Consider the following 26,469-nt stretch of genomic DNA (forward strand, 5'->3'; position numbering starts at 1 on the left):
CTCCTCATCCAGGTCTCATTCTCCTTCTCCTCCTCCTGGTCTCCTCCTTCTCCTTCTCCTCTTCCTGGTATCCTTCTCCTTCTCCTCTTCCCGGCCTTCTTCTCCTTCTCCTTCTCCCGGCATAAGCTCTGCTATCTGACTCATAAAAACATAAAAACTGCATGCTTTTACAAAGCAAAGATTGCTATAATTTCCTGCTGAACTGATGGGCACCTCAGACCCCATCACATCGCCTCAGGGCATTGTCACAGTCACACCAACTGACTCATCGAAGCCATCAATAGACCAGATCCCAGGCAGCCTTATATTGACAATGGATAGATTAGATCTCTCTAAAGACCCTGTGAGGCCTTTGTTGTACATCAGAGACTACGTAGATTTTGCCTGCATTGATCTGTCTCCTATCTTGCAAAGGTAATGGGATAGATACAAATTAGTTTGGCTCCAATGTACTGTCTAACATTAGAAAATATTACCGAGGTGGCATCGTCTGCTAAACCCCATTTCTGACTCATAACAGTCTGAATTAATCTAAGATAAAAACAATAAATCTGTTGATAATTTAGCTTTTACTAGGGTGAGGAAGCCTTAGTCTCCCCATTTTACATCTAGCTAAGGATTTGTGTGCTTCAAAATGCAGTATTTCTTAAGTTTGACAATGCGCACTAAATGTGTCCAACATTAGCAGCCTGCTAGCTGAGCCAGTCACTGAAACAATGATGCTAATCAACCTACCTGCTTAGTTCTGCACACACAATGTTGCATGCTTTCAAACAAGCTAGCTAGTTAGCAAGCTACTGTAGTATTGTTCATTCTAACATTATTCTGAGTTTTCATGAAGCGGCTATTCTGCCGCGATTCATTGAGTCTTTGTCACTAAGCACGTGTCTGTAGACACAGTACACAGACTCATATACAATTCAAATAAAACAATAGCTCACACCATTGAGATATACAGAGAGGCTGATGTTCTATTTAATTCCATGCTGATCACAGCAACCCTGCAACATAGCGGGGATGAAACCTTTGAATGGAACTTGAAACAAGTTATACACCAGTAGTCCCCATCGGATCTAAGTCAGTGGGAGGCTCAGTGGTGTGGAGGGAGAAAACAGGGAAGCTCAGTGGTGTGGAGGGAGGAAACGGGGAAGCTCAGTGGTGTGGAGGGAGGAAACAGGGAAGCTCAGTGGTGTGGAGGGAGGAAACAGGGAAAATGGGCTTTCCTAGAACTAAGTCAGTGGGAAGCTCAGTGGTGTGGAGGGAGGAAACGGGGAAAATGGGCTTCCCTAGAACTAAGTCAGTGGGAAGGTCAGTGGTGTGGAGGGAGGAAACGGGGAAGCTCAGTGGTGTGGAGGGAGGAAACAGGGAAAATGGGCTTTCCTAGAACTAAGTCAGTGGGAAGCTCAGTGGTGTGGAGGGAGGAAACAGGGCAAATGGGCTTTCCTAGAACTAAGTCAGTGGGAAGCTCAGTGGTGTGGAGGGAGGAAACAGGGAAAATGGGCTTTCCTAGAACTAAGTCAGTGGGAAGCTCAGTGGTGTGGAGGGAGGAAACAGGGAAATGGGCTTTCCTAGAACTAAGTCAGTGGGAAGCTCAGTGGTGTGGAGGGAGGAAACGGGGAAAATGGGCTTCCCTAGAACTAAGTCAGTGGGAAGCTCAGTGGTGTGGAGGGAGGAAACGGGGAAGCTCAGTGGTGTGGAGGGAGGAAACAGGGAAAATGGGCTTTCCTAGAACTAAGTCAGTGGGAAGCTCAGTGGTGTGGAGGGAAGAAACAGGGCAAATGGTCTTTCCTAGAACTAAGTCAGTGGGAAGCTCAGTGGTGTGGAGGGAGGAAACAGGGAAAATGGGCTTTCCTAGAACTAAGTCAGTGGGAAGCTTAGTGGTGTGGAGGGAGGAAACGGGGAAAATGGGCTTTCCTAGAACTAAGTCAGTGGGAAGCTCAGTGGTGTGGAGGGAGGAAACGGGGAAAATGGGCTTTCCTAGAACTAAGTCAGTGATTAACAACCATGATAATCCCATCCATTATGCTTTTCAATGGTTACTGACTCAGAGTGTTGATTTGATTGGTTCTAATTCTGGCAACACTTTAGTAACAATGAACATATGAAAACAATAAGCTAGAGAGAGTATTAACAGAATATTTCTCTGCTAAGTTAATTGATGTTTAATTTAGGGTATGAAGTGATGGCCTTTATCATCTGATGAAGATTTTATAATTAATTAAATTAATTTTAATCTCCTAAATTGACTGAGTTGACCTCAGTCAGCAACAACATCAACAATGACTAAGGTCAAGGCAGGGGCGGACTGGGGCCAGTAATCGGCCCTGGCATTTCTAACACACAGGCCCATTTTTTTCCCCTTGAGGCCCCCACTATTAGCCAAATTATTATAATTTTGCAACCCCAAAAAAATGACTAGTTAGGCAGGCCCCATGGTCAAAAAGTGGACCAGCCTATTTGCCCGAAATGTCCAGTCCGGCCCTGGGTCAAGGTGATGATCACAGCAATGACAATATAACAATGGTCTGGTTAAATCAAGGGTTCCTAACATACTGTTGCTTTTCCCAATTCCAAGAACTCTATTACTGATATACGGACATATACAGTGGTAGGTGTGTGGACAATTGTACCTGGGTGCGTGCATACAGTACCTATGTGCTTGCACGTATGCGTGCCTACAAGTGTGTGTGTGAGTGTGTGAGTGTGTGTGTGAGTGTGAGTGTGTGTGTGTGTGTGTGTGTGTGTGTGTGTGTGTGTGTGTGTGTGTGTGTGTGTGTGTGTGTGTGTGTGAGTGTGTGTACATATGTGCGTACACACGTGAGGGTTTGTTTGTGTCTGTATTTACTAATGCTGTGTGCGTTGATTAGAGTGCTTAGACCCACAAGCTGGAGGTCAGACTGGAGGGAGTAATTAATATCAACAGAAAGTGTGAAGGAACAGAGTCAAACACTACAACACCTTTCAGCATCAGCATCTGGAAATAGACAGGACAGTACATCAACACCTTGTGAAGTAGAGGCCCATCAAAGCCATTGAATGGTTCAGTAGGAACAGATGTTCCAACTGTATTCTGGTCAACACCTAGCTGATAGCCTGGATACCAGTCTGCTATTCATGCTACACACACACACACACACACACACACACACACACACACACACACACACACACACACACACACACACACACACACACACACACACACACACACACACACACACACACACACACACACACCGTCTTCCTATTTCTCCTCTGATCTGGTAGAAGTGTTGATTAGCTTTGTGCATGGTTGGAAGTTAGTCTACTCCACATCTCTCTCTCAGGGTCAACTGGCTGTGACAGGGAAGGCTATACAACCTTATGGGTAAATAGCACATTTAATTTAGTCCAATCATTAATGGCAGGGAGTTAGTGTGTTATCATTCTTCTTAACTGCAAGAAACTAAATCCCTGTAGCCTGAGTTAGATTTAGATTTTTGTGTTTTTTTATTTTAATTTCACCTTTATTTAACCAAGTAGGCCAGTTGAGAACAAGTTCTCATTTACAACTGTGACCTGGCCAAGATAAAGCTAAGCAGTGTGACAAAAAACAACACAGAGTTACACATAGGATAAACAAAATTACAGTCAATAACACAATAGAAAAATCTATATACAGTGTGTGCAAATGGAGTAGATGGCTGAGTGCCAAATGCAGGCCTGCTGTTCACTTAAAAAAAAGGAATATATATTTATTTAAACGTCAATGAAAGTTATAGGGATGCTGCTCCTTCTATTGTACCTCTGGTATTTGCTAACTCACGTGTGGTTTTAAGAATGAACATGAAACACTTTAACAAGTTGCCTTGAACACGGCTCCCTTGCAACTCAACAAGCACCAGCTGCTACTAACTGCCAATCATCCTCCACACCTGTCCTCAATCTCCTTAATCACCACAGCCACACTACTTGAACCTGACAAATGAACATTCCTTCTCTATGTTCTGTAGTGCATTACGACCTTTTTTTTTGCATCCCTTCACCTTTTATCTTTTAGGTTCTTCCAAGGATCTCCTGGGGAGGGTCATCTACAGCCCTCGGCTTCATCTGGTCCATTCTAATTCTCCTCCTGAATCCTCATTCGCACATCCATTTCCTCAATAAATATTCTAAACCAATTTCAAAGTCTTGTCCTTAAACTTGTGAAACACAACACTTGAAACGCTATGTGGAGGTCATACATGGTGTTAAAGGACGGGGAAACATGCATAGGGGAGCCTTTTATAGGCTGGTCATACTCATTAGGAGTTCACATGTGTGAACCTCATTCTTCACTGTGAAAAGGTTAAACACATACAATGTCCTGTGTGGAGGACATGACTTGGAACTCTATCGTCAAGATTGTTCAGTGGGCAGAACTCCATTGAATGCTAAGTTTAATTTACATCAGGAAATGAAATATTTGTACTAAACTCACTTTGGGGTTACTTTTCTAAAGTCAACTTTATGCTTTGTAGACTGAAGATTAGTTTGGATGATTGCTCATTTTGTATCTTTGTGTCGGGGGGGGGGGGGGTTACCTGAGACCAAAAAAAACAACTTCCTTTAGCGATCCGGGTTAATACCTATACTTTAGCTCAGTGGGCTAACACAGATCAGCATTGCAAATAATAATATCTTAATATCTTAGATATTATAATAATAACAATATATTCCTAATTGATTTAACCTGGATAACTAAAGGTAACATAAATAAATGACGTGTAGGCCGCAGGAGATCTATGTTCCAACCCAGTCGTCCCATGTGTTCACCCATCCCACTAAACTCTTCTTGACCCTGTGGAAATGTATTCAGCTCTCAAACACAAAATGTCTTGGGGTTGTTACAGAAGGTTCGCCTGAGAAAAAGACTGCAGCAGACACCATCCTCTAAATGTGCCATGGAACAGGGAGGTTAGGTGTGATTAAGGCTAAAAATCAGCTTATAGATCAGCTAATTAAACCCAGTGAAAACAGCCATCAGCACATTCTGATTTTAGCCCTAACACTCTCATCATCTGGCGTGATTTCCAATTTTAGAATGCAACATTCCACAGACATGCACGCAGGCATGCACATGCACATGCACATGCACCAACACACATGTGCACAAACAAGGATAAGGTTTAGGATAGGGTTAAAGCAAAAACATAAAAAACGAGTGTCCACACACACACACACACACACACACACACACACGCACACACACACACACACACACACACACACACACACACACACACACAATGCTTTTATTTGGATAAACAGTGAACCATGGTGAACCACACAGAGGCATGTTAGAACGTCTAATCATGTATTACTTTCTGACAGTCAGGGGTCTGTAAAGGCCTCCTTCATATGCAGGCAGATCACTCAAGAGTGACTTCAAAATTGGACATCCATACATGTCCAGGGTACGTCGGAAAATCCCTTCAAACCCGCCCACTAGGGACAGTGAGCACTATTACCATCAAGTAGGCTAGGGTTTTGCTAGGACGTGGTGGACGGGGTGGTGAATGGGCATAATCCCATGTCTCTGGATGTGTGCGTGTGTGTGTGCGTGTGCGTGTGCGTGTGCGTGTGTGTGTGTGTGTGTGTGTGTGTGTGTGTGTGTGTGTGTGTGTGTATGGACACTCGTTTTTTATGTTTTTGCTTTAACCCTATCCTAAACCTAAACCTTTTGGTATGAGTACCTAAACCTAACCCTATCCATTTGACGTTTGGAGCAAATTTGATGTTTGGAGAAACGTCGATAAACGTCTAACTCTGCAGTGAGACTGTGAGAGCTTGTTGCCATGTGGACAAGCTACCATTATCAGCTGAAACAGAGCAGTATTCCTAGACACACAGACACACACACACACTTCATGATCTACCAATGGAAACAAGGATGTGACACTCAATCAATTGTTCTTTCATGTGTGATCCAGGCACTCACACGCACACACTCACACATAGTGTGACCTTGGATATAGACATGACCGGTCTTGAGTCTACATGTCTCCTTCACCATAATATCCCCTCTGTATTTAATCCCACACCACAATCAACACTCTCTGCTATAACAGGAACTAATTTACATGGCTACCAGTCCTGGAGATCTTTTGATAAAGGCAGAAGAGGTACAGGAAGATTGTGGTGGCTGGGATTGAGGTTCCTTGGTTTGAGAAATAGAAAAACTGAATGGGAGTTGCCAAAAATAAACCAGACACAGTCTAGCTTCTTCTTTATATTGAGTTCCAGAATAAATGTTATCTAGGTTCATTGTTCTGTTCATTGTAAATATTCTGGGAGCTTAGGGGAAAGTTTTGTCAAAGATTCTATCTCATCCCACCTACGTGCAAAGGCTTTCATCACCAGAAAACTCTACCTGACCCTTTTGGCAAGTGAGTGTCTTCTCTCCTGCAGTGAAAATTGAACTGACATATACCTGGAGATGTGAGGTGGAGGGAGAGAGGGAGTACTCTATTTTTAAAGGCGAGATTCGCATCGTGCCCCTGGGGAGAATGCATCCACTGGCTCCCCTCCTAGGATACCACTGCCAGAGGAACCTCTTAGCAGCTGAGACAGCAGCAGAGAGAGTTACCTGGCTGTGTGTGGGACAGACCAGGGATTTGGATGCAATCTATGTGTATGTATAAGAGAGAGAAAGAGAGGAAAGGAGAGGGTGTGTGTGTACGAGTGTGCATGTGTGTGATGGAACCAAGGCTACTTTCCCTCCAGACTTTTTAGGATTACACTAAGCTACTTGGTTTTAAGCAGTGGTTTGCAAACTTTGTTGGCTACTGACACGAGTGATCCAGCCATGACCTGCCAGTTTATCTCGATCCCCAATTTGGATTACCATTAGATTAAGAGAGAATATTATTAGATAATACTGCACAGTTTTTGGTAATATACCATAATGGGATTCATTGATCAAATGAATGGAAACACATGTTAAAATGTTCATCCTTGCTCTCATGTGATGAACTGTAAAATATTTAAGAGCATAATAAAGTGAATTGTATTTTACTCCCGTTTCCCTCCCAAGACTGTCTCTATATCTAAAGCCATTCTGTACAGCAGTGTGTGACTTCGTGTGCCAAATAAAAAGCAGGAAGTGAGTCGGAATAGCACCGTCATCATCCTGCTTCACTCTTACAAATATAAAGCAAGTTATTCCATTAGTCATGGCAACTTTTAGCTATTTGGTGAAACAACGTAGCAGTGCCTTTTCAGCTCAGTGCTTTTTGCTCGGTTGCTGTGACAACGACAGGCATCCAGGAATGTAGACAGGCAACCTTGGCCAGCAGGAAAGCTTTGTACACAGTCAGAGAGGAGGACACAAGGCCCACACATACGGTTTGTCAGCTTAACTTTCTGACTCACTCACACGCACACTGGCTACACATCTCCACTGTAAACATCTGAAGACGTTTGGTGCAGCGCTAGTTCTTCGGCTGACAGGAAGTCCTTTTGAAAAAGGGTTCGAGTAGGCCTAAACTCAGTCGCCGTTTCTGACGTAAGAAAATGCACTTTAGGCCCACTCGAAACCTTTTTCAAAAGGACAACCTAACGGTTTCATTGTACCCACATAACAGATTTCCTAAGGATTCATGTGACTGATGACAGCTGCCATAAAATTACATGAGTTATAGCTCTTGACTATTTATGATGTCTGTAACATCATTATTAGGACGTAGGCCAAATGGCTCAAGTAAAATGCTAGTGAAATCCTATAACCTTGTGTACAAGGCTTTTAGTCTCTCTCTCGCCTTATACAACACCAATCACCTCTGTTGTTCTGGATGTTCTATGTCTGTGATGATGAATGGCTGTGGGGGTCGATTGTATACAAGCTTGAGCCAGACCCATAGGCTTCTCTGGCCAGATCCAGTGTTGCTGAGTGAGCCAAGGAGAAGGCACACTGGCATCCAAACCACTGAGAGAGCAGTCCATAGCCCTGTTCAATAAATCATCTCTTTGTCTCCTCCGAGTAATATTTATTTTAACTTTTACATTTAAGTAATTTAGCAGATACTGTTATCCAGTGCAGCGTACAATTAGTACATTAATCTAAAGATAGCTAGGTGGGACTACCACATAACCACATAATCACTGATCCAACCTCGAAAGGGAGGTGAAAGCAAGAGCTTAGATCCATTCATGTCAGAAAAGGGATTACTTCAAGACAGGGAGGTAAGAAAGAAGGAGGCGTTGCAAAAGTATTGGAATAGGGCTCAGGGCACAGACTACAGTGGATTATGGGAGAGAAATGGGATGAGACTGATGGTAGAGATGATTCATCCGGGTGTATCACAATTGTGTAAAGTGGCTTTTCCTCTCCTCATCTCCTTTCCTCCAAATGCACTGGCATCAAACTGGATGAGTGAAAGCACAGATAAATGTTTGATTGTTTTACCATAGCCTTTGTTTTAAGACCAGTACAGATGAAGGGAACAAAGAGGGAAGGGCCCTTTAGACCGTCTGTATTTCTACATAGCTTCCTTGTACTAATTTGGGGCAATATTCCCTGGTGTGTCAACACTTCAATGTTAATGTTTCATTGACACAGATTGAATAGAGCCGTAGTACTACACAGTTTAAATCCCCTAGAGTCAATGTCCGTGCCCCGCGGGAATCTAATTAGCATAATTAAAAAATCCCAATAAAAATCTGTCAATTTAAGCTAGAGATATCAGCTTGCATTGGATGCCTCTTAATCCACCAAATCCACTGATGTCACACTTCTGCATCTGCGGTGAAAGGTCACAGAGTCTTCTCACAAAATCACCTGTAGCAACCAAATGGTTATGACCCCTGTGAGACTCTCACAAACACTACGTGCTCTCCGTTTTGCTCTATGACCGCCAAATGTGCCTTGGGACTCGTCTGAAGTCGGTACAGCCGATCTGACAACTTCTGTCTGTAGTGTGCAAACACGAGGCCCAGATTTGAGTTTCCCCTTTGTGGAAAGGCGAGACTCTCACAAACACATACATGTTGGTTGTCTTTCTCTAGGACGTCCACAGTCCTCACAAGACTTGTCCGAATGGCCCCCAGAACCAGTTGAAGAATACTGTATACTAGGCTACCCCGGGGCGGCAGGGTAGCCTAGTGGTTCGAGCGTTGGTCTAGTAACCGGAAGGTTGTGAGTTCAAACCCCCGAGCTGACAAGGTACAAATCTGTCATTCTGCCCCTGAACAGGCAGTTAACCCACTGTCCCAGGCTGTCATTGAAAGTAAGAATTTGTTCTTAACTGACTTGCCTGGTTAAATAAAGGTAAAAAAAAATATTGCGTCTGTTTTGTGCCCAAAATAAGGGGTTAAATACATGTCAAAGAAATTCAACAAATTCCATGTAGTAAATATGTTATTCAATGTGTTTGTGTAGGCTAGTAGCAGTAAGGCCAAAAATATTTTTTCATAAAAAAATGGTTTAATATTTTTTGGGATACTTCAATGGGTCTTAACATTCTAAATCAAATCGCTAAATGGTCCTTGGTATGACCTTCTTAAAACAATTACATATAGCTTAGTTGAACCCCCATCCCCCGGCTTAGACAGGGCTTAGACTGTTATGGGTTTTAAGTGTCTGCCAGCTCCAGTATGCTCGGGTACAACAGCTACATTTAATGAAGTTACCATTGAAGTAAACTCTTCAGAAGTTCCTCGTCCAGGACAGAAGATGATTTATAAAGAGCCTTCAGGGAGTGGTTAAAGAAATTCTTCACAAAGTCGATTCAAAGGCTTGTGTGTCACTAAGTGGAGACAAATTAGTTTCGTCAGTCCTTAAGTTGATGGGCCAGTGATTTCTGACTGAATAGTTCAAACACTAAAGGTGAGGTTGAGTAAGAAGTCTGACGCACACAGATACGCCACTGCGGGACGAAGAGATGTATTCAGAGCTCTTATAGAGGATAGGTTGTCAGAGAAGCCATCTGAAACACTATAATTTGCTTTGAACAGTTAGTCAGTGCTGTAAAGTACTTAAGTAAAAATAATTTGAAGTACTACTTAAGTAGATTTTGGAGGTATCTGTACTTTACTTTACTATTTATATTTTTGACAACTTTTACTTTTACTCCACTACATTCCTAAAGTAAATACATACTTTTTACACCCATACATTTTCCCTGTACTTGTTACATTTCAAATGCTCAGGCAGGACAGTGATATGGTCAAATTCACGCTCCTAATAATATAACGTATTGTCATACCTACTGCCTCTGATCTGGCGGACTCACTAAACACAAATAGTGCATTTTTCCACCACTGTACTTAAGTACATTTAAAACCAGATACCAGAGACTTTTACTCATTTAGTATTTTACTGGGTGAATTGCACATTTACTTGAATCATTTTCTATTAACCCTCCTGCTATGTTCCGGTCGAAATTAATGGGTGGGACTACAATTAGTGTATAAAATTGACTTCAGGCACATGCCCATTCATCAGATGGACACACTTCCTCTCCCAGAACACAAACACACACACCTCACTCCCCTTCTTGACATCCATGGTAACCCCCACAGGAACCTTTTCCCAATAGAATCTTTCCCCCACGAGAACCACACCTGTTGGCATTCTCATAAATAATTGCAACATTGTTTCAATAATATATAGAACTTTTCTCGCAGCTCTGGTGTATAAAGCTTTTTTGAGGCCTTGATCACAATTCATTCTGTGGCAGCACAATGACCAAACGATATACTGTATGTGAGGATGTTGATCATATCTTTGATCATGACACTGGTGAGGAGGTGAGAGGCCAGGAAGCTGACAGTGAAGATGCATTAGAGGAGGAAGTGTCAGAAGTTGAAGACAACACAGAATATGATCCAGACCAAGAGACAACCGATGTGAAACAATCTAGTGATGAGGAAGAGGGCCCTGCTGAGGTTGTTGTTACATTCCGGTCAAATAATGGGAATTTGTCCTGGTCTTCATGGCCACCTGAGAGGAGAGGTCGGCTGCCGGCTGAAAATGTTATCAGGATGACCCCGGGGCCAACGAGATACGCCATATCCCGGATTGATGACAGAAAATCCTGCCACTATTTAAACATTTGAAATGGTTTCAAAACAAATGTCATTGTTAAACTTTGACACAAAGTAGTCTGTGATAAATAACACAATATGTTTCATCTGAGTATTTGTAATAGTCAAAATAATCCATACATGATGCTTTTTTTAACTCAAAAAGGCCTACAGGCCATAAAAAGCAAATAGAAGTTCAAAACTTGTAATGATCCCAAGAACTGAAGTTGATACAATTATCTAACACAACATTAGGTGATATTATATGTATTATTATGGATTTTAGACCGGGAACAAATAATTAATTAACATGAAATGAACACAACAGGAGGGTTAAGGTATCTTTACGTTTCTTCACGTATGACAAGTATGTACTTTTTCCACCAAGTCTGCCCAAATCAGCTCATTATGAATGGTCTGCTGTGACAGAGAGACTGTGGCTGACATCTAGTGGTGAAAACTGACATTTCAGTTTAAAGGACAGCATGACTGATCACATCCACGGAGACTCAGAGGTCCTTCTTATTCCCATCACTCTCCACAGCAGGTAGCAGTGTCTTTTAGTGATTAGAGTCTGTACCTCTAGTTCATTATGTACAGTGACACAGCAGTCTGGGACAGAGAGAGAGAAGAGAGAGAGAGAGAGAGAGAGAGAGAGAGAGACAGAGAGAGAGAGAGAGAGACGGACGGACGGACGGACGGACGGACAGACAGAGATTGATTTTAGTTAGCTCGGTACTCTTGCTGCCTGTTTGTGAGTGTGTGTGTGTGTGTGTGTGTGTGTGTGTGTGTGTGTGTGTGTGTGTGTGTGTGTGTGTGTGTGTGTGTGTGTGTGTGTGTGTGTGTGTGTGTGTGTGTGTGTGTGTGTGTGTGTGTGTGTGTCTGTGTGTGTGTGTGTGTGTGTGTGTGTGTGTATAGCCGTGGGAAGTAGGGGTGCTGAGGGTGCTGCAGCACACACCGAAAAATACAAAATAAAAAAATATAGAATCTTTTACAGAAAAAAAAGTTTCACAAAAGTAGTACCTTTACTAGTATTAGACCTTTACTAGTATTAGACCTTTACTACTATTAGACCTTTACCAGTATTAGACATTTACTAGTATTAGACCTTTACTAGTATTAGACCTTTACTAGTATTAGACCTTTACTAGTATTAGACCTTTACTAGTATTAGGCCTTTACTAGTATTAGACCTTTACTAGTATTAGACATTTACTAGTATTAGACCTTTACTAGTATTAGACCTTTACTAGTATTAGTGGACCGATATAGACTCTGTAGCAAAAAAGGTGGTTGTATACTGAAGAACAGTATCTAGCAGGATTCAATAGTTGGAATTGTAAGAGTTGTTGACCAGCCCCTTTCTCTGTGATGTCATTCTAATGGAATCCAGACAGAACAGAACCCTGTCCCTTTCTCTGTGATGTCATTCTAATGGAATCCAGACAGAACAGAACCCTGTCCCTTTCTCTGTGATGTCATTCTAATGGAATCCAGACAGAACAGAACCCTGTCCCTTTCTCTGTGATGTCATTCTAATGGAATCCAGACAGAACAGAACCCTGTCCCTTTCTCTGTGATGTCATTCTAATGGAATCCAGACAGAACAAAACCCTGTCCCTTTCTCTGTGATGTCATTCTAATGGAATCCAGACAGAACAGAACCCTGTCCCTTTCTCTGTGATGTCATTCTAATGGAATCCAGACAGAACAAAACCCTGTCCCTTTCTCTGTGATGTCATTCTAATGGAATCCAGAAAGAACAAAACCCTGTCCCTTTCTCTGTGATGTCATTCTAATGGAATCCAGAAAGAACAGAACCCTGTCCCTTTCTCTGTGATGTCATTCTAATGGAATCCAGAAAGAACAAAACCCTGTCCCTTTCTCTATGATGTCATTCTAATGGAATCCAGAAAGAACAGAACCCTTTCCCTTTCTCTATGATGTCATTCTAATGGAATCCAGAAAGAACAGAACCCTGTCCCTTTCTCTGTGATGTCATTCTAATGGAATCCAGAAAGAACAGAACCCTTTCCCTTTCTCTATGATGTCATTCTAATGGAATCCAGAAAGAACAAAACCCTGTCCCTTTCTCTGTGATGTCATTCTAATGGAATCCAGACAGAACAGAACCCTGTCCCTTTCTCTGTGATGTCATTCTAATGGAATCCAGAAAGAACAGAACCCTGTCCCTTTCTCTGTGATGTCATTCTAATGGAATCCAGACAGAACAGAACCCTGTCCCTTTCTCTGTGATGTCATTCTAATGGAATCCAGAAAGAACAGAACCCTGTCCCTTTCTCTGTGATGTCATTCTAATGGAATCCAGACAGAACAGAACCCTGTCCCTTTCTCTGTGATGTCATTCTAATGGAATCCAGACAGAACAGAACCCTGTCCCTTTCTCTGTGATGTCATTCTAATGGAATCCAGAAAGAACAAAACCCTGTTCTCAAACATTTACATCAAAAGGTGCTTATTCATTTTTTTACCTTTATTTAACTAGGCAAGTCAGTCAAGAACAAGTTCTTATTTACAATGACGGTCTACACCGGCCAAAATAAGACAAATTAAATATTTTTCTTGATCAAATAACATGGAAAACAACCCTTTTTGTGCAGTATTAATTTCCCATCCTTACACTGTATTGTACATAGGCTGGTCATCTAGGTTTGTACCTGTAGACTTTCCATCACCATGAAGAAAGATGATGACCAATACAGTAATTGAGTACATTGAGGCATCAAGTGGTTTGTGATGATATTATGTGACTCAGTTGGTAGAGCATGGTGCTTGCAAAACTAGGGGTTTGATTCCCACGAGGGACCAGTATAGAAAATGTATGCACTCACTACTGTACATTGCACTGGATAAGAGCATCTATGGAAAAGGAATTAAAAGACCATTTCAGTTTTCACATAGAAATAAGTTGCATTTGCAAAGTATTTCCAGAAACTGGAAAACATATGAAGCAAGTATTATCAGATGAACTGTTTTGTACAGATTATTATCAGACTAAATTTACAAATGCTGTGTGTGTGTGTGTGTTGTGTGCCTCCACCTTCTTGCAAATAACACCTGGTTGACTCATTCACAACACCACTTCCAAGCCTTTATTCAACATTGATCCATTTTATAACTGCTAACATATTATTATTAGTAGCCAATATTATATAATTTGATATGAATATAAACATGTAATGCATCCATTCTACAGAAGTACTCACACATTGTAGGTCTAGACTATATAAAGCAGGCATAGCTATTCATATGGGCCCACAGTTGAATAGCAGGACAAAGAAAGTATGGGCTGAGGGAAAAATACATGTCATAGTGCAGCTGTAAAGGAATTTTCCCAACCCAATCCGCGATGTGTATTGCATTGTGGGAAATATAGTTCAATCTAAACGCTTGGCCGACAGATAGGCAAAACAAAATGGATACTTTTTATGTTCATTCGTATTTCCTGAAATAGACAGGCCTACACACTGAATATTTAATTGCTTGTCAAAGCCACAATGTACAGCTCCACTAAAGACCGTTATTTTTTCTCCTTTGTGAGTTACACAACCCAATATATTGCAATGGCTTTATTTGGGTGGGTGACGTGAAGGACACGAACTCCCAGCGGCCTGTGCGAAGGACAACACTTTTACAGAGTTTAGTCATAAACCTATCTTGGTAGTTGTAGTTCCCGTAGTCAGACTGTTTCCTTGTAGCCTTCATGAGGCGGATTCTGCTCAGCAGAGGGAAGTAGATATGAAAATAGGGGCCAGGTAACTCTCTTTGTCTAAATATGCTTTCCACTTTGATAATCGTGTTACTGCACTACATTATAATGCATTTCAAGCCCTCCAGTGTGTCAATTTTGTCTACGCTATTTATGATAATGCAAATGCCAACACAGTTGGTCGTTTTACTGTATACCAGTGGTCAGTGTTACGGCACAAAATTACCGCACATGATTACATGACGTTGAATGTTCTATTATTGGTTTCGCTTTGCGCAAATAGGCACGCGCGTCTTTGAAAAGCAATTGGTAACATCTGAACGTAATCGTGCATGTGAAAGGCTAGGCCTACATCAATGCTTACAGGCATGCTTACACCTTGATGTTGTAGTCAGGAATATCTCTGGCTTGTCCAAAAATATCAAATTGCTGCAATCTTACGAAACGTGGTCCGCAGCGAAATTACATTAGAAACATGACATGATTTCACAGACAATTGCACATGCAGCAGTTGAGGGAGAGGGCGACGTTGTTTGTTGACATCCGGTAGGGCTACTTAATCTGCGTTTACACAGGCAGCCCAATTATGATATTTTTTTTGCCACTAATTGGTCTTTTGACCAATCACATCAGATGCTTTTAGAGCTGATTTAATTGGTCATAACACCAATTAGTTCGAAAAATATCAGAATTTGTCTGCCCGTGTAAATGCAACCATTGTAACAACGCCTGTGATATACTCGCGGGAAACTGGGGCTACCTGGGTAAAATAACCCATCCTCGCCGGTACTTGTACACTGGTGGGTCTGGGTTTATTGCTTGCGTAGGCATAATTCATTATATGATAACACTGTAACAGGTTATCTTGTTATGATTTGCAGATTGCATGTCTCCAGATCAATGTGCCATCTAACATTTGTCATTTGAATATAGGTATTTCTACCCCGTGACACAGTCCATGTGTTATCAATATAGCCTAGTGAAATGCTAATTCATAATTAGCCTACACTCAATACAATTGAATCTCAATCTGGAGAAACTATGGTAGAGATCCTTGGTATTGGACTTGTAACCGGAAGGTTGCAAGTTCGAATCCCCGAGCTGACAAGGTACAAATCTGTCGTTCTGCCCCTGAACAGGCAGTTCACCCACTGTTCCTGGGCTGTCATTGAAAATAAGAATGTGTTCTTAACTGACTTGCCTAGTAAAATAAATATGAGCCTCATTACTATTTCCACTAAGTGGGTGAACTCTATTGGCACGATTCACAGGGTGTATGCCTTTTACGCCAGTGACCTGGGCTCGCTTCCCCTGCCCTGTTGTTCGCTACACTGGTGTCAGAAGTGGGATGGTGTTTGTGAACTTACTATCCAGAAGTGTGAGGGGCTGAGTTGTCGAGGGCGTAGGGACGTGCCTTTCCATTGTGATGGTGCAACATAGCGATCCTCACTTTGTGAGCCAGCGACCTGGGTTCGCTTCCCTGCCCTGCCATTTGCTACATTATTTAAGGTTTTGCATTGAAATAATACACTCTCTTTGCTCTCTGCCCACAGGATTGTGTGAATTTCTGGAAATATGTCCAAGAAAAGGGGCAGGTAGGTTGAAATACCTGTTCTTGATTATTTCACTGATATTTGAGTACTGTTTTGGGTATTTCCTGTTATGCTTTAACCTACACCTATATTCTTCTCTCAGAAAGCGTAGCAGCGGCGAGCTGAGTGAGAGTTCTGGTTTGTCTCTGTCGTCGACCCTAGACCCTAACAACCTGCTTGGCCTGCGGATTGAGCACAATTGGAGGGAGAAGGGCAACCTAACCAAGTGGAAAGGCACAGTGCTGGAGCGCCTCACCGTCAACACCTCCCTGTACATGGTCAAATACGACGGCTTCGACTGCGTCTATGGCATTGAGCTGTTCAAAGATGAGCGGGTGTCCAACCTGCAGGTTTTAACAGAGAAAGTCGGTGGGTTCACCTACTATTTGAGTATGTTAAAGCTTTGATTTAAGCATGTTGGTAATGAGAGAAGAAATTCTCGACCTGGAATGACCACCAAGCGAATATGTACAAAACACAAAAGAACAGTGTGTGCTGGTCTTTGTTCCAGGTCAGTATGTACACAACAGATGAATCTTATAAAGGCCTAATTGTAAATAAAAGCCTGCATACCATTATCCCCATTGCTCTCCTTATCCGTAGGTTAATGACCTACCGTTTCGTTATCATGTGACCTTTCTGCGCATTGCTAATTGTAATCTCCTGTACAGCAAACTACAAGATAAAGGTGTTGTCAACTCGATGCAAGATAATTTTGTTCAATCCCATCACCCCAGCACCTAGCTTGTACTGTATATGTGTCAATGTAGAATAATTGAATAGGATTGGACCTATCCATTACATTCAGATTGAAAGGGCCTCGGGCTGTTTTTTTAAATGGAGTATTTGTTTCCCCATGTTACCTCTCGCCCTCAAAGTACACAAAAAGAGCAATTCTCTCAGTCTAAGTTATTTAACTATTTTAGTAGCCTGGTGGAACCAGCACACGTTTAGTAGCCTGGTGGAACCAGCACACGTTCTATTTTGGGGCTCTCAAGTGGCACAGCGTCTAAGGCACTGCATCTCAGTGCAAGAGACGTCACCTGGTTTGAATCCAGTCTGTATTACATCTGGCTGTGATTGGGAGTCCCATAGGGTGGCGCAGCGGTCTAAGGCACTGCATCTCTGATCATTTATCACTCCAGTGCTAATCTGCAAAATTGTAATTATTCGCCTACCTCCTCATGCCTTTTGCACACAATGTATATAGACTCCCCTTTTTGTACTGTGTTATTGACTTGTTAATTGTTTACTCCATGTGTAACTCTGTGTTGTCTGTTCACACTGCTAAGCTTTATCTTGGCCAGGTCGCAGTTGCAAATGAGAACTTGTTCTCAACTAGCCTACCTGGTTAAATAAAGGTGAAATAAAATAAAATAAAAATAAAAAGAGACGTCACTACAGTCCCTGGTTTGAATCCAGTCTGTATTACATCTGGCTGTGATTGGGAGTCCCATAGGGTGGCGCACAATTGGCCCTGTGTTGGCCGGGTTTGGCCCTCATTGTAAATAAGAATTTGTTCTTAACTGACTTGCCTAGTTAAATGAAATAATCTGAAACCAAAAGTGAGCGCAGTGTTCCGTATTCTTGACCAGGCTGCTATTTTAGTGTTTTTCAAAACGATAAATCCTTCTCTTTACCTCCATAGTAAACAACAAGATCAAGGTGCCCCACGATGCTCCAGAGCTGGTGGGCAAGGCTGTGGAGCACCTGTTTGAGAAGGAGGACGGTGAGAAGAACGAGTGGCGGGGCATGGTGCTGTCTCGCGCCCCCATCATGACCAACTGGTACTACATCACCTATGAGAAGGACCCTGTGCTCTACATGTACCAGCTCTGGGACGACTATAAGGATGGAGACCTCCGCATCCTCCCTGAAGCAGGTGACAAATACTTTACTTTACTCCATATAATTATCTTAACCTTTAGAAGAGGACTTTTATTTACTCCATATAATTATCTTAACCTTTAGAAGAGGACTTTTATTTACTCCATATAATTATCTTAACCTTCAGAAGAGGACTTTTATTTACTCCATATAATTATCTTAACCTTTAGAAGAGGACTTTTATTTACTCCATATAATTATCTTAACCTTTAGAAGAGGACTTTTATTTACTCCATATAATTATCTTAACCTTTAGAAGAGGACTTTTATTTACTCCATATAATTATCTTAACCTTTAGAAGGGGACTTTTATTTACTCCATATAATTATCTTAACCTTTAGAAGAGGACTTTTATTTACTCCATATAATTATCTTAACCTTTAGAAGAGGACTTTTATTTACTCCATATAATTATCTTAACCTTCAGAAGAGGACTTTTATTTACTCCATATTGTTTAGCTTAACCTTTAGAAGAGGACTTTTATTTACTCCATATAATTATCTTAACCTTTAGAAGGGGACTTTTATTTACTCCATATAATTATCTTAACCTTTAGAAGGGGACTTTTATTTACTCCATATAATTATCTTAACCTTTAGAAGGGGACTTTTATTTACTCCATATAATTATCTTAACCTTTAGAAGAGGACTTTTATTTACTCCATATAATTATCTTAACCTTTAGAAGATGACGTGACAGAGGGTCTGATACAAATCACAGGTCTGTTGCAATGGTTAGTGCTGACACAAGGGAAACCTTAACATTAGTAAAGGAGTTTGTAAACCTAGTTTAACATTAATTAAGGTATTTGTAAAGACTTTAACCCACACATATCTTATCTCCCTAAGAAGAAATAGAAATGGTCTTCACTGCATAGAGCAGTTGAAATAGGGACAAACAGCACAGTATGTGGATGGCCTGGGAGGGAGCCATGTCCACAGTACTATCAGAACCTGAGGATGAAGTAATTGTTGTAAAGCTGAATGAAAGGCAGTGTTGACATGTAAAAGCGAAGGAAAAGATATACAGAAGAGATATACACACGTCTGATTATGCCTGGCAGATGCTGCTGGGGATCAAAGTATACATCCACAAAGGCAACTCAAAATCAGGTCATGAATGGCTGATGAGGCTACTGGGTGAAATGGTTGTAGTCTGTTGGAAGCATGAGAACTGGTCTTACGTGGCTAGTTGCTGAGTAGAGGACCTGAAAGAGGAGGAAGTATTTGTTCTGGTATGTGAAGTAAAACTGCAGACACCATATGCATATCTCTTTTTTTCCTCCTTTATTTTTTCCCTCGTTTCCCAGAGAACAAACACCTGCTGCCTGCGGACAGGAAGCCAGGCGAGGAGACAGAGAGCCTTGTGGGTAAGCAGGTGGAGTACGTCACTGATAAGGGCGTGAAGAGAACTGGGCTGGTTATCTACCAGGTTCCCGCCAAACCCTCCGTCTACTACATCAAATACGACGACGACTTCCACATCCACGTTTATGACCTGGTCAAAACCACCTAGAATACAACTTGACCTGGTCAAAACCACCTAGAATACAACTAGACCTTGTCAAAACCACCTAGAATACAACTAGACCTTGTCAAAACCACCTAGAATACAACTAGACCTTGTCAAAACCACCTAGAATACAACTCGACCTTGTCAAAACCACCTAGAATACAACTCAACCTTGTCAAAACCACATAGAATACAACTCAAACCTTGTCAAAACCACCTAGAATACAACTCGACCTTGTCAAAACCACCTAGAATACAACTCGACCTTGTCAAAACCACCTAGAATACAACTAGACCTTGTCAAAACCACCTAGAATACAACTAGACCTTGTCAAAACCACCTAGAATACAACTAGACCTTGTCAAAACCACCTAGAATACAACTCGACCTTGTCAAAACCACCTAGAATACAACTCGACCTTGTCAAAACCACCTAGAATACAACTCGACCTTGTCAAAACCACCTAGAATACAACTCGACCTTGTCAAAACCACCTAGAATACAACTCGACCTTGTCAAAACCACCTAGAATACAACTAGACCTTGTCAAAACCACCTAGAATACAACTAGACCTTGTCAAAACCACCTAGAATACAACTAGACCTTGTCAAAACCACCTGGAATACAATCCGACCTGGTCAAACCTACCTAGGAAGGACTTTCTAGTCCCCCCGCCTCAGACCCTTACACCTGTACACCCACCTTGAGGTCGACTCCCATTTGAACTCAGTCAATTCAGGAAGTGAGTTCAAAATTCAGTATTTACCAAATCGAAATATTGAGAGGCTTAATTCATCAATGGAATTTGAATACCTCCCCTGAGTTGACTGGATTGAAATGAAACTCTACAAACCTGACACTTACTGTCATTATTGTGGACATGTTCCCTGCCTTGTCTCATCTAATGGGAGAAGGACTACCAAGGTCAGAAGTTTGCTAAAAGTGTGAAATCTGTGACTTAGATCGACTAGGCTTTTGTAAACAGCTCAAAGCTTACATCTATTTATTTTTCATTTAAAGTAACTGTCAAACTTTTCCAGATTTCTATGAAATATGACAATTAATTACTTACAATATGAGAAAAATAGTTTTCCTTTCAAAAAAAAGTAATTAAGTATGTTAAAAAGCAGCTTTTCTGTATTTGAATGGTGTGTGTGGTGGTCATCACAAATTTTAATGCGAGTAGGCCGCTGATTGGCCATCTCATCCTCCTCAGGAGTATGACATCATACTCTATTTAAACGGTCTGTTTTAGATACAAGTTTGAGGTGGGGTTTTTGAAGTGTTTATTTTTCTCCAATTTATGCTTTGGCCACATGAGTATAGGACGAGTCAACAAGATTATTTGGCTTAACAGAATATTAACTTTCTTTAAAGTTACATTTTCACTCGACAGTTACTTTAAGAAACAAGAGATGAAGCAGCAATGTTTTATTTTTCTTATCTCTATGTGCAACTTATTTTAAAACATATTTAGCTTTCATTTTTATTTATATATTCTGAAATAAAACATGGATACGAACTTTGTACCAGGGCAAAAGCTTTGATACAATGTATTCCCAACTGATGGTTGATGACTTGGTTACTATGGACAATAGAATTAGTGTTTTGCTTGGTTAAGGAAGTAGATATTATCAGTGAAAATGACCTATGTTAATGTTCAAATGTGTTGCTTGAATAGTGCAAGAAAATAATGTTATTTAATTGAAATTATAAACAATTGCCAAGATTTGCCTGCTCATGTTTCAGAAACACCCACGCCAGCTAAGCTCACATTTTAATTTGAGAGGAATTGTTTGACTTAGCTACTAGTTTCATAAGTTCAGAGAGTCATGTTTAAGACATTTTGGATTACAATCAATCCGTATTCATGGTTGAATAATGTAATATTTCTGTCATGTTGTTAGACCGTCATGCCCGTAACTGTACTTACCTTTTGTAAATACCTGTAATGTGTGTCGCATTTTAAAAAATACTGCAAAGATGTTTTGGTATTATTTGCTCTTCCTGTTTGATGTTGAATAATGCTTTATTTTGCGATTGCAGCCATTGTTGGTTCATTATTTTTCCCCACTAGTGTTCAGGTTTACTTAGCATTTAAACCTTTTTTTTAAATAAGGAATTAAACATAAAAAGTCATAAAACTGTTTCATGTTTCTAGCTTAGTTTTTGTTCTTTGTTCACCTCAGAAATTAAGGTGTAAAAATGTCCCTTATGTGAATGCTTTTGTAAAGCTTCACATATGTTTTAATGGGGCTATTTATCCACACTAAAAAGGTTGATGTTGAAATTGACTTTTGAACTAGCAATTGTTGAGAGAAGTTGAACAAAGATAAAGACCTTTTATCTTTCTGTGTGACCGGTGAAGATTCCTTTCCAGTAGTGGCATTTTGCCAGAGAGACAACATTTTACAATGCCTAGAAGGCCCGAAATAATTCAATTTAGTTTCAAAGTAATGTTACCTCAAAATGCCACTTAATTTAGATCTTAAATTCTACATACATTTGGAAACTTGTTGTCCTCCTCTCTTGTGTTCTGCTCTGTCATTCTCACAGTGTTTGCTAGCTATTAAAACCATTAATTATTTCATCATGCCCATCAGACAGTCAGTGGTATTCAAAAGCTCTGTTTGGGAAAATATCAGAATTTTCTCTCCTCCCTCCTCCGTTGTTACGGTGCTTTATTGTGTAGTTTGCAAGTTTACAGGACTGTTGAGAGATTGAGGAAATATATTTACCATGTTATTTTGCTGCTTTCTACAAAAGTTGATCATTTAGTAAGCTTACAAGTGTTCAATTCTTCGTTTTGTCTGTTTGTGTAACAACACTATTATGGATAATAAAAGAGATATTTTTTGCACAAGGTGTGTGTTCCCAGCTCCTGGTACATAGCATATCTCCCATATTCCTGTGCATGAGAATATGGCGAGAGGGAGAAATAGAATGAGTATAAGGATGCGGGCATACAATTACATTGTGTATTTGCCTATCTGACATTAAATAATAATTATACATGCAGTACCAGTCAAAATTTTGGAAACACCTACTCAATTCAAGTTTTTTTTTTTTTTTTTTTTTACTATTTTCTACATTGTAGAATAATAGTGGAGACATCAAACTGTGAAATAACACGTATGGAACCATGTAGTAAACAAAAAAGTTAAACAAATCAAAATATATTTTATATTCTTCAAAGTAGGCACCCTTTGCCTTGATGACAACTTTGCACACTCTTGGCATTCTCTCAACTAGCTTCACCTGGAATGCTTTTCCAAAAGTCTTGAAGGAGTTCCAACATATGCTGAGGACTTGTTGGATGCTTTTCCTTCACTCTGCGGTCCAACTCATCCTAAACCACCTCAATTGGGTTGAGGTCGGGTGACCGTGGAGGCCAGGTCATCTGATGCAGCACTCCATCACTCTCCTCCTTGGTGAAATAGCCCTTACACAGCCTAGAGGTGTGTTGGGTCATTGTCCTTTTGAAAAACAAATGATAGTCCCCCAAAGCGCAAACCAAATGGGATGGTGTATCGCTGCAGAATGCTTTGGTAGCCATGCTGGTTAAGTGTGCCTTGAATTCTAAATAAATCACAGACAGTGTCTGTCACACCTCTTCTATGCTTCACAATGGGAATGGAGATCATCCGTTCACCTACTCTGCGTCTCACAAAGACACTGTGGTTGGATTCAAAAATCTAAAATTTGTACTCATCAGACAAAAGGACAGATTTCCACCAGTCTAATGTTCATTGCTCATGTTTCTTGGCCCAAGTAAGTCTCTTATTATTGGTGTCCTTTATTAGTGCTTTTTTTGTAGCAATTTGACCATGAAGGCCTGATTCACGCAGTCTCCTCTGAACAGTTGATGTTGAGATGTGTCTGTTACTTGAACTCTGAAGCATTTATTTGGACTACAATTTCTGAGGCTGGTAACTCTAATGAACTTATCCTCTGCAGCAGAGGTAACTCTGGATCTTCCTTTCTTGTGGCGGTCCTCATGAGAGACAGTTAACTCTAATGAACGTATCCTCTGCAGCAGAGGTAACTCTGGGTCTTCCTTTCCTGTGGCGGTCCTCATGAGAGCCAATTTAATCATAGAGCTTGATAGTTTTTGCGACTGCACTTGAAGAAACTTTGAAAGTTCTTGAAAGTTTTCTGAAATGTCTGACCTTCATGTCTTAAAATAATGATGGACTGTCATTTCTATTTGCTTATTTGAGCTGTTCTTGCCATAATATGGATTTGGTCTTTTACCAAATAGGGTTATCTTCTGTATACCAACCCTACCTTGTCACAATACAAATGATTGGCTCAAACGCATTAAGAAATTCCACAAATTAACTTAACAAGGCACACCTGTTAATTGAAATGCATTCCAGGTGACTACCTCATGAAGCTGGTTGAGAGAATGCCAAGAGTGTGCAAAGTTGTCATCAAGGCAAAGGATGCCTACTTTGAAAAATCTCAAACACTTTTTTGGTTACTACATGATGTGTTACTACAATATGTGTTTTTTCATAGTGCTGATGTCTTCACTACTTTTCTATAATGTAGAAAAGAGTAAAAATAAAGAAAAACTCTTCAATGAGGAGGTGTGTCCAAAGTTTTGACTGGTACTGTAGACAGTCTGAAGTTCACATACATTTAGGTTGGAGTCATTAAAACTCATTTTTCAACCATTCCATAAATTTCTTGTTAAGAAACTATAGTTTTGGCAAGTCGGTTAGGACATCTACTTTGTGCATGACACAAGTAATTTTTCCAAAGATTGTTTTACAGGCAGATTATTTCACTTATAATCCACAGTATCACAATTCAAGTGGGTCAGAAGTTTACATACACTAAGTTGACTGTGCCTTTAAACAGCTTGTAAAGTTCCAGAAAATTATGTCATGGCTTTAGAAGCTTCTGATAGGCTAATTGACATAATTTGAGTCAATTGGAGGTGTACCTGCGGATGTATTTCAAGGTCTTCAAACTCAGTGCCTCTTTGCTTAACATCATGGGAAAATCAAAAGAAATCAGCCAAGACCTCAGAAAAAAAATTGTAGACCTCCACAAGTCTGGTTCATCCTTGGGAGCAATTTCCAAACGCCTGAAGGTACCACGTTCATCTGTACAAACAACAGTACGCAAGTATAAACACCATGGGACCACGCAGCCGTCATACCGCTCAGGAAGGAGATGCGTTCTGTCTCCTAGAGGTGAATATACTTTGGTGCAAAAAGTGCAAATCAATCCCAGAACAACAGCAAATGATCTTGTGAAGATGCTGGAGAAAACAGGTACAAAATTATCTATATCCACAGTAAAGCGAGTCCTATATCGACATAACCTAAAAGGCCACTCAGCGAGGAAGAAGCCACTGCTCCAAATCCACCATAAACACGCCAGACTACGGTTAGCAACTGCACATGGGGACAAAGATCATACTTTTTCTTCCCCTTATTCCTCTGGTCTAGAGGAATAAGGGGGAGGCTTGCAAGCCGAAGAATTCCATCCCAATCGTGAAGCATGGGGGTGGCAGCATCATGTTGTGGGAATGCTTTGCTGCAGGAGGGACCGGGGCACTTCACAAAATAGATGGCATCATGAGGGATGAAAATTTTGCATATATATTGAAGCAGCATCTCAAGTCAAAATTGGAAATTGATTAACAGAATTATAGAACATTACGTAATTATGCAGTTAAATTGAATCTAAAGAAAATAAGTTATTTTCCAACAATGTGTTTATTGATCGTAAAAATGATTGTAAAAAGGAATGGAACACAGTTAAGGGCTTACTTGGTACATCTATTTCATCATGCCCATCTAGTGTGGAGGTTGACAGGAGAATAATCACAAAACCAGTTGATATTGCCAATCATTTTGCAGATTTTTTTACAAAGAAAATGTCATTACTGAGCAACAATGTAGACATACATTCTTCCAAACAAGCTATTGTCCAATGGATTGATGATCATATTTTGAGCAATAACATCTGCTCTTTTAGTTTACAAACGGTGTCAGTGGAGGAGGTGTTAAACCTATTGAAGTCATTACCTGATGGTAAATCTACAGGTTATGGTCTTATGGACAATTTTTTGCTTCGCTGTGCTGCTTCCCAGATTGCATTTCCACTGAGATAAATATTTAACTGGTCACTGGAAAAGGGGATGTTTGCAAATGTATGGAAGCATGCAACACTATGTCCTATTCTGAAAGACTGCAAAGAACCCATTACTCCTGCTAATAGTCGACCAATTAGTCTACTCCCTACACTCAGTAAGATATTGGAGGGTATTGTGAGTCAATGTGGGAGTACATGGAAAAGAATGATCTGATTACAGCCAATCAGCATGCTTATCGCAAAAAACATTCCACTACCACTGCATTGGTTGACATGACTGATCAGTGGCTCAATGCTATGGATAATGGCAAATTTGTAGGTGTACTATTTTTAGATTTCAGTGCAGCATTTGATTTAGTGGATCATTAAATAATCTTGACAAAATGAATGCATTATGGTTTTAAGGAGGTAGCATTGAATTGGGTACAGTCATATCTAACTGACAGAAAACAGTCCACCTATATCAATGGCTATTTTTCTTCCCCCAATGTCTTAAACTGTGGAATACCGCAGGGCAGCTGCCTTGGGCCACTTCTTTATTTAATATATACCAACGACCTTCCCTATGCCTTGGTTGAAACTCAATCT

At 40.7% G+C, this 26,469-nt stretch overlaps 1 protein-coding gene across 1 annotated transcript; it reads left to right on the top strand.

Annotated features, from left to right (window-relative positions):
* The first annotated feature begins 14,729 nt into the window (after positions 1–14,729).
* LOC135510572 (spindlin-W-like) lies at positions 14,730–21,917 on the top strand. Its single transcript, XM_064931594.1, has 5 exons — positions 14,730–14,819; positions 16,327–16,368; positions 16,469–16,734; positions 18,014–18,247; positions 19,565–21,917. Exons 2-5 carry the CDS (start codon positions 16,349–16,351, stop codon positions 19,768–19,770), a joined length of 726 nt encoding a protein of 241 aa, XP_064787666.1. The 5' UTR covers positions 14,730–14,819; positions 16,327–16,348; the 3' UTR covers positions 19,771–21,917.
* The last annotated feature ends 4,552 nt before the right edge of the window (positions 21,918–26,469 follow it).

This window comes from Oncorhynchus masou, chromosome 3 (assembly GCF_036934945.1).
Source record: "Oncorhynchus masou masou isolate Uvic2021 chromosome 3, UVic_Omas_1.1, whole genome shotgun sequence".
NCBI lineage: Eukaryota > Metazoa > Chordata > Actinopteri > Salmoniformes > Salmonidae > Oncorhynchus > Oncorhynchus masou.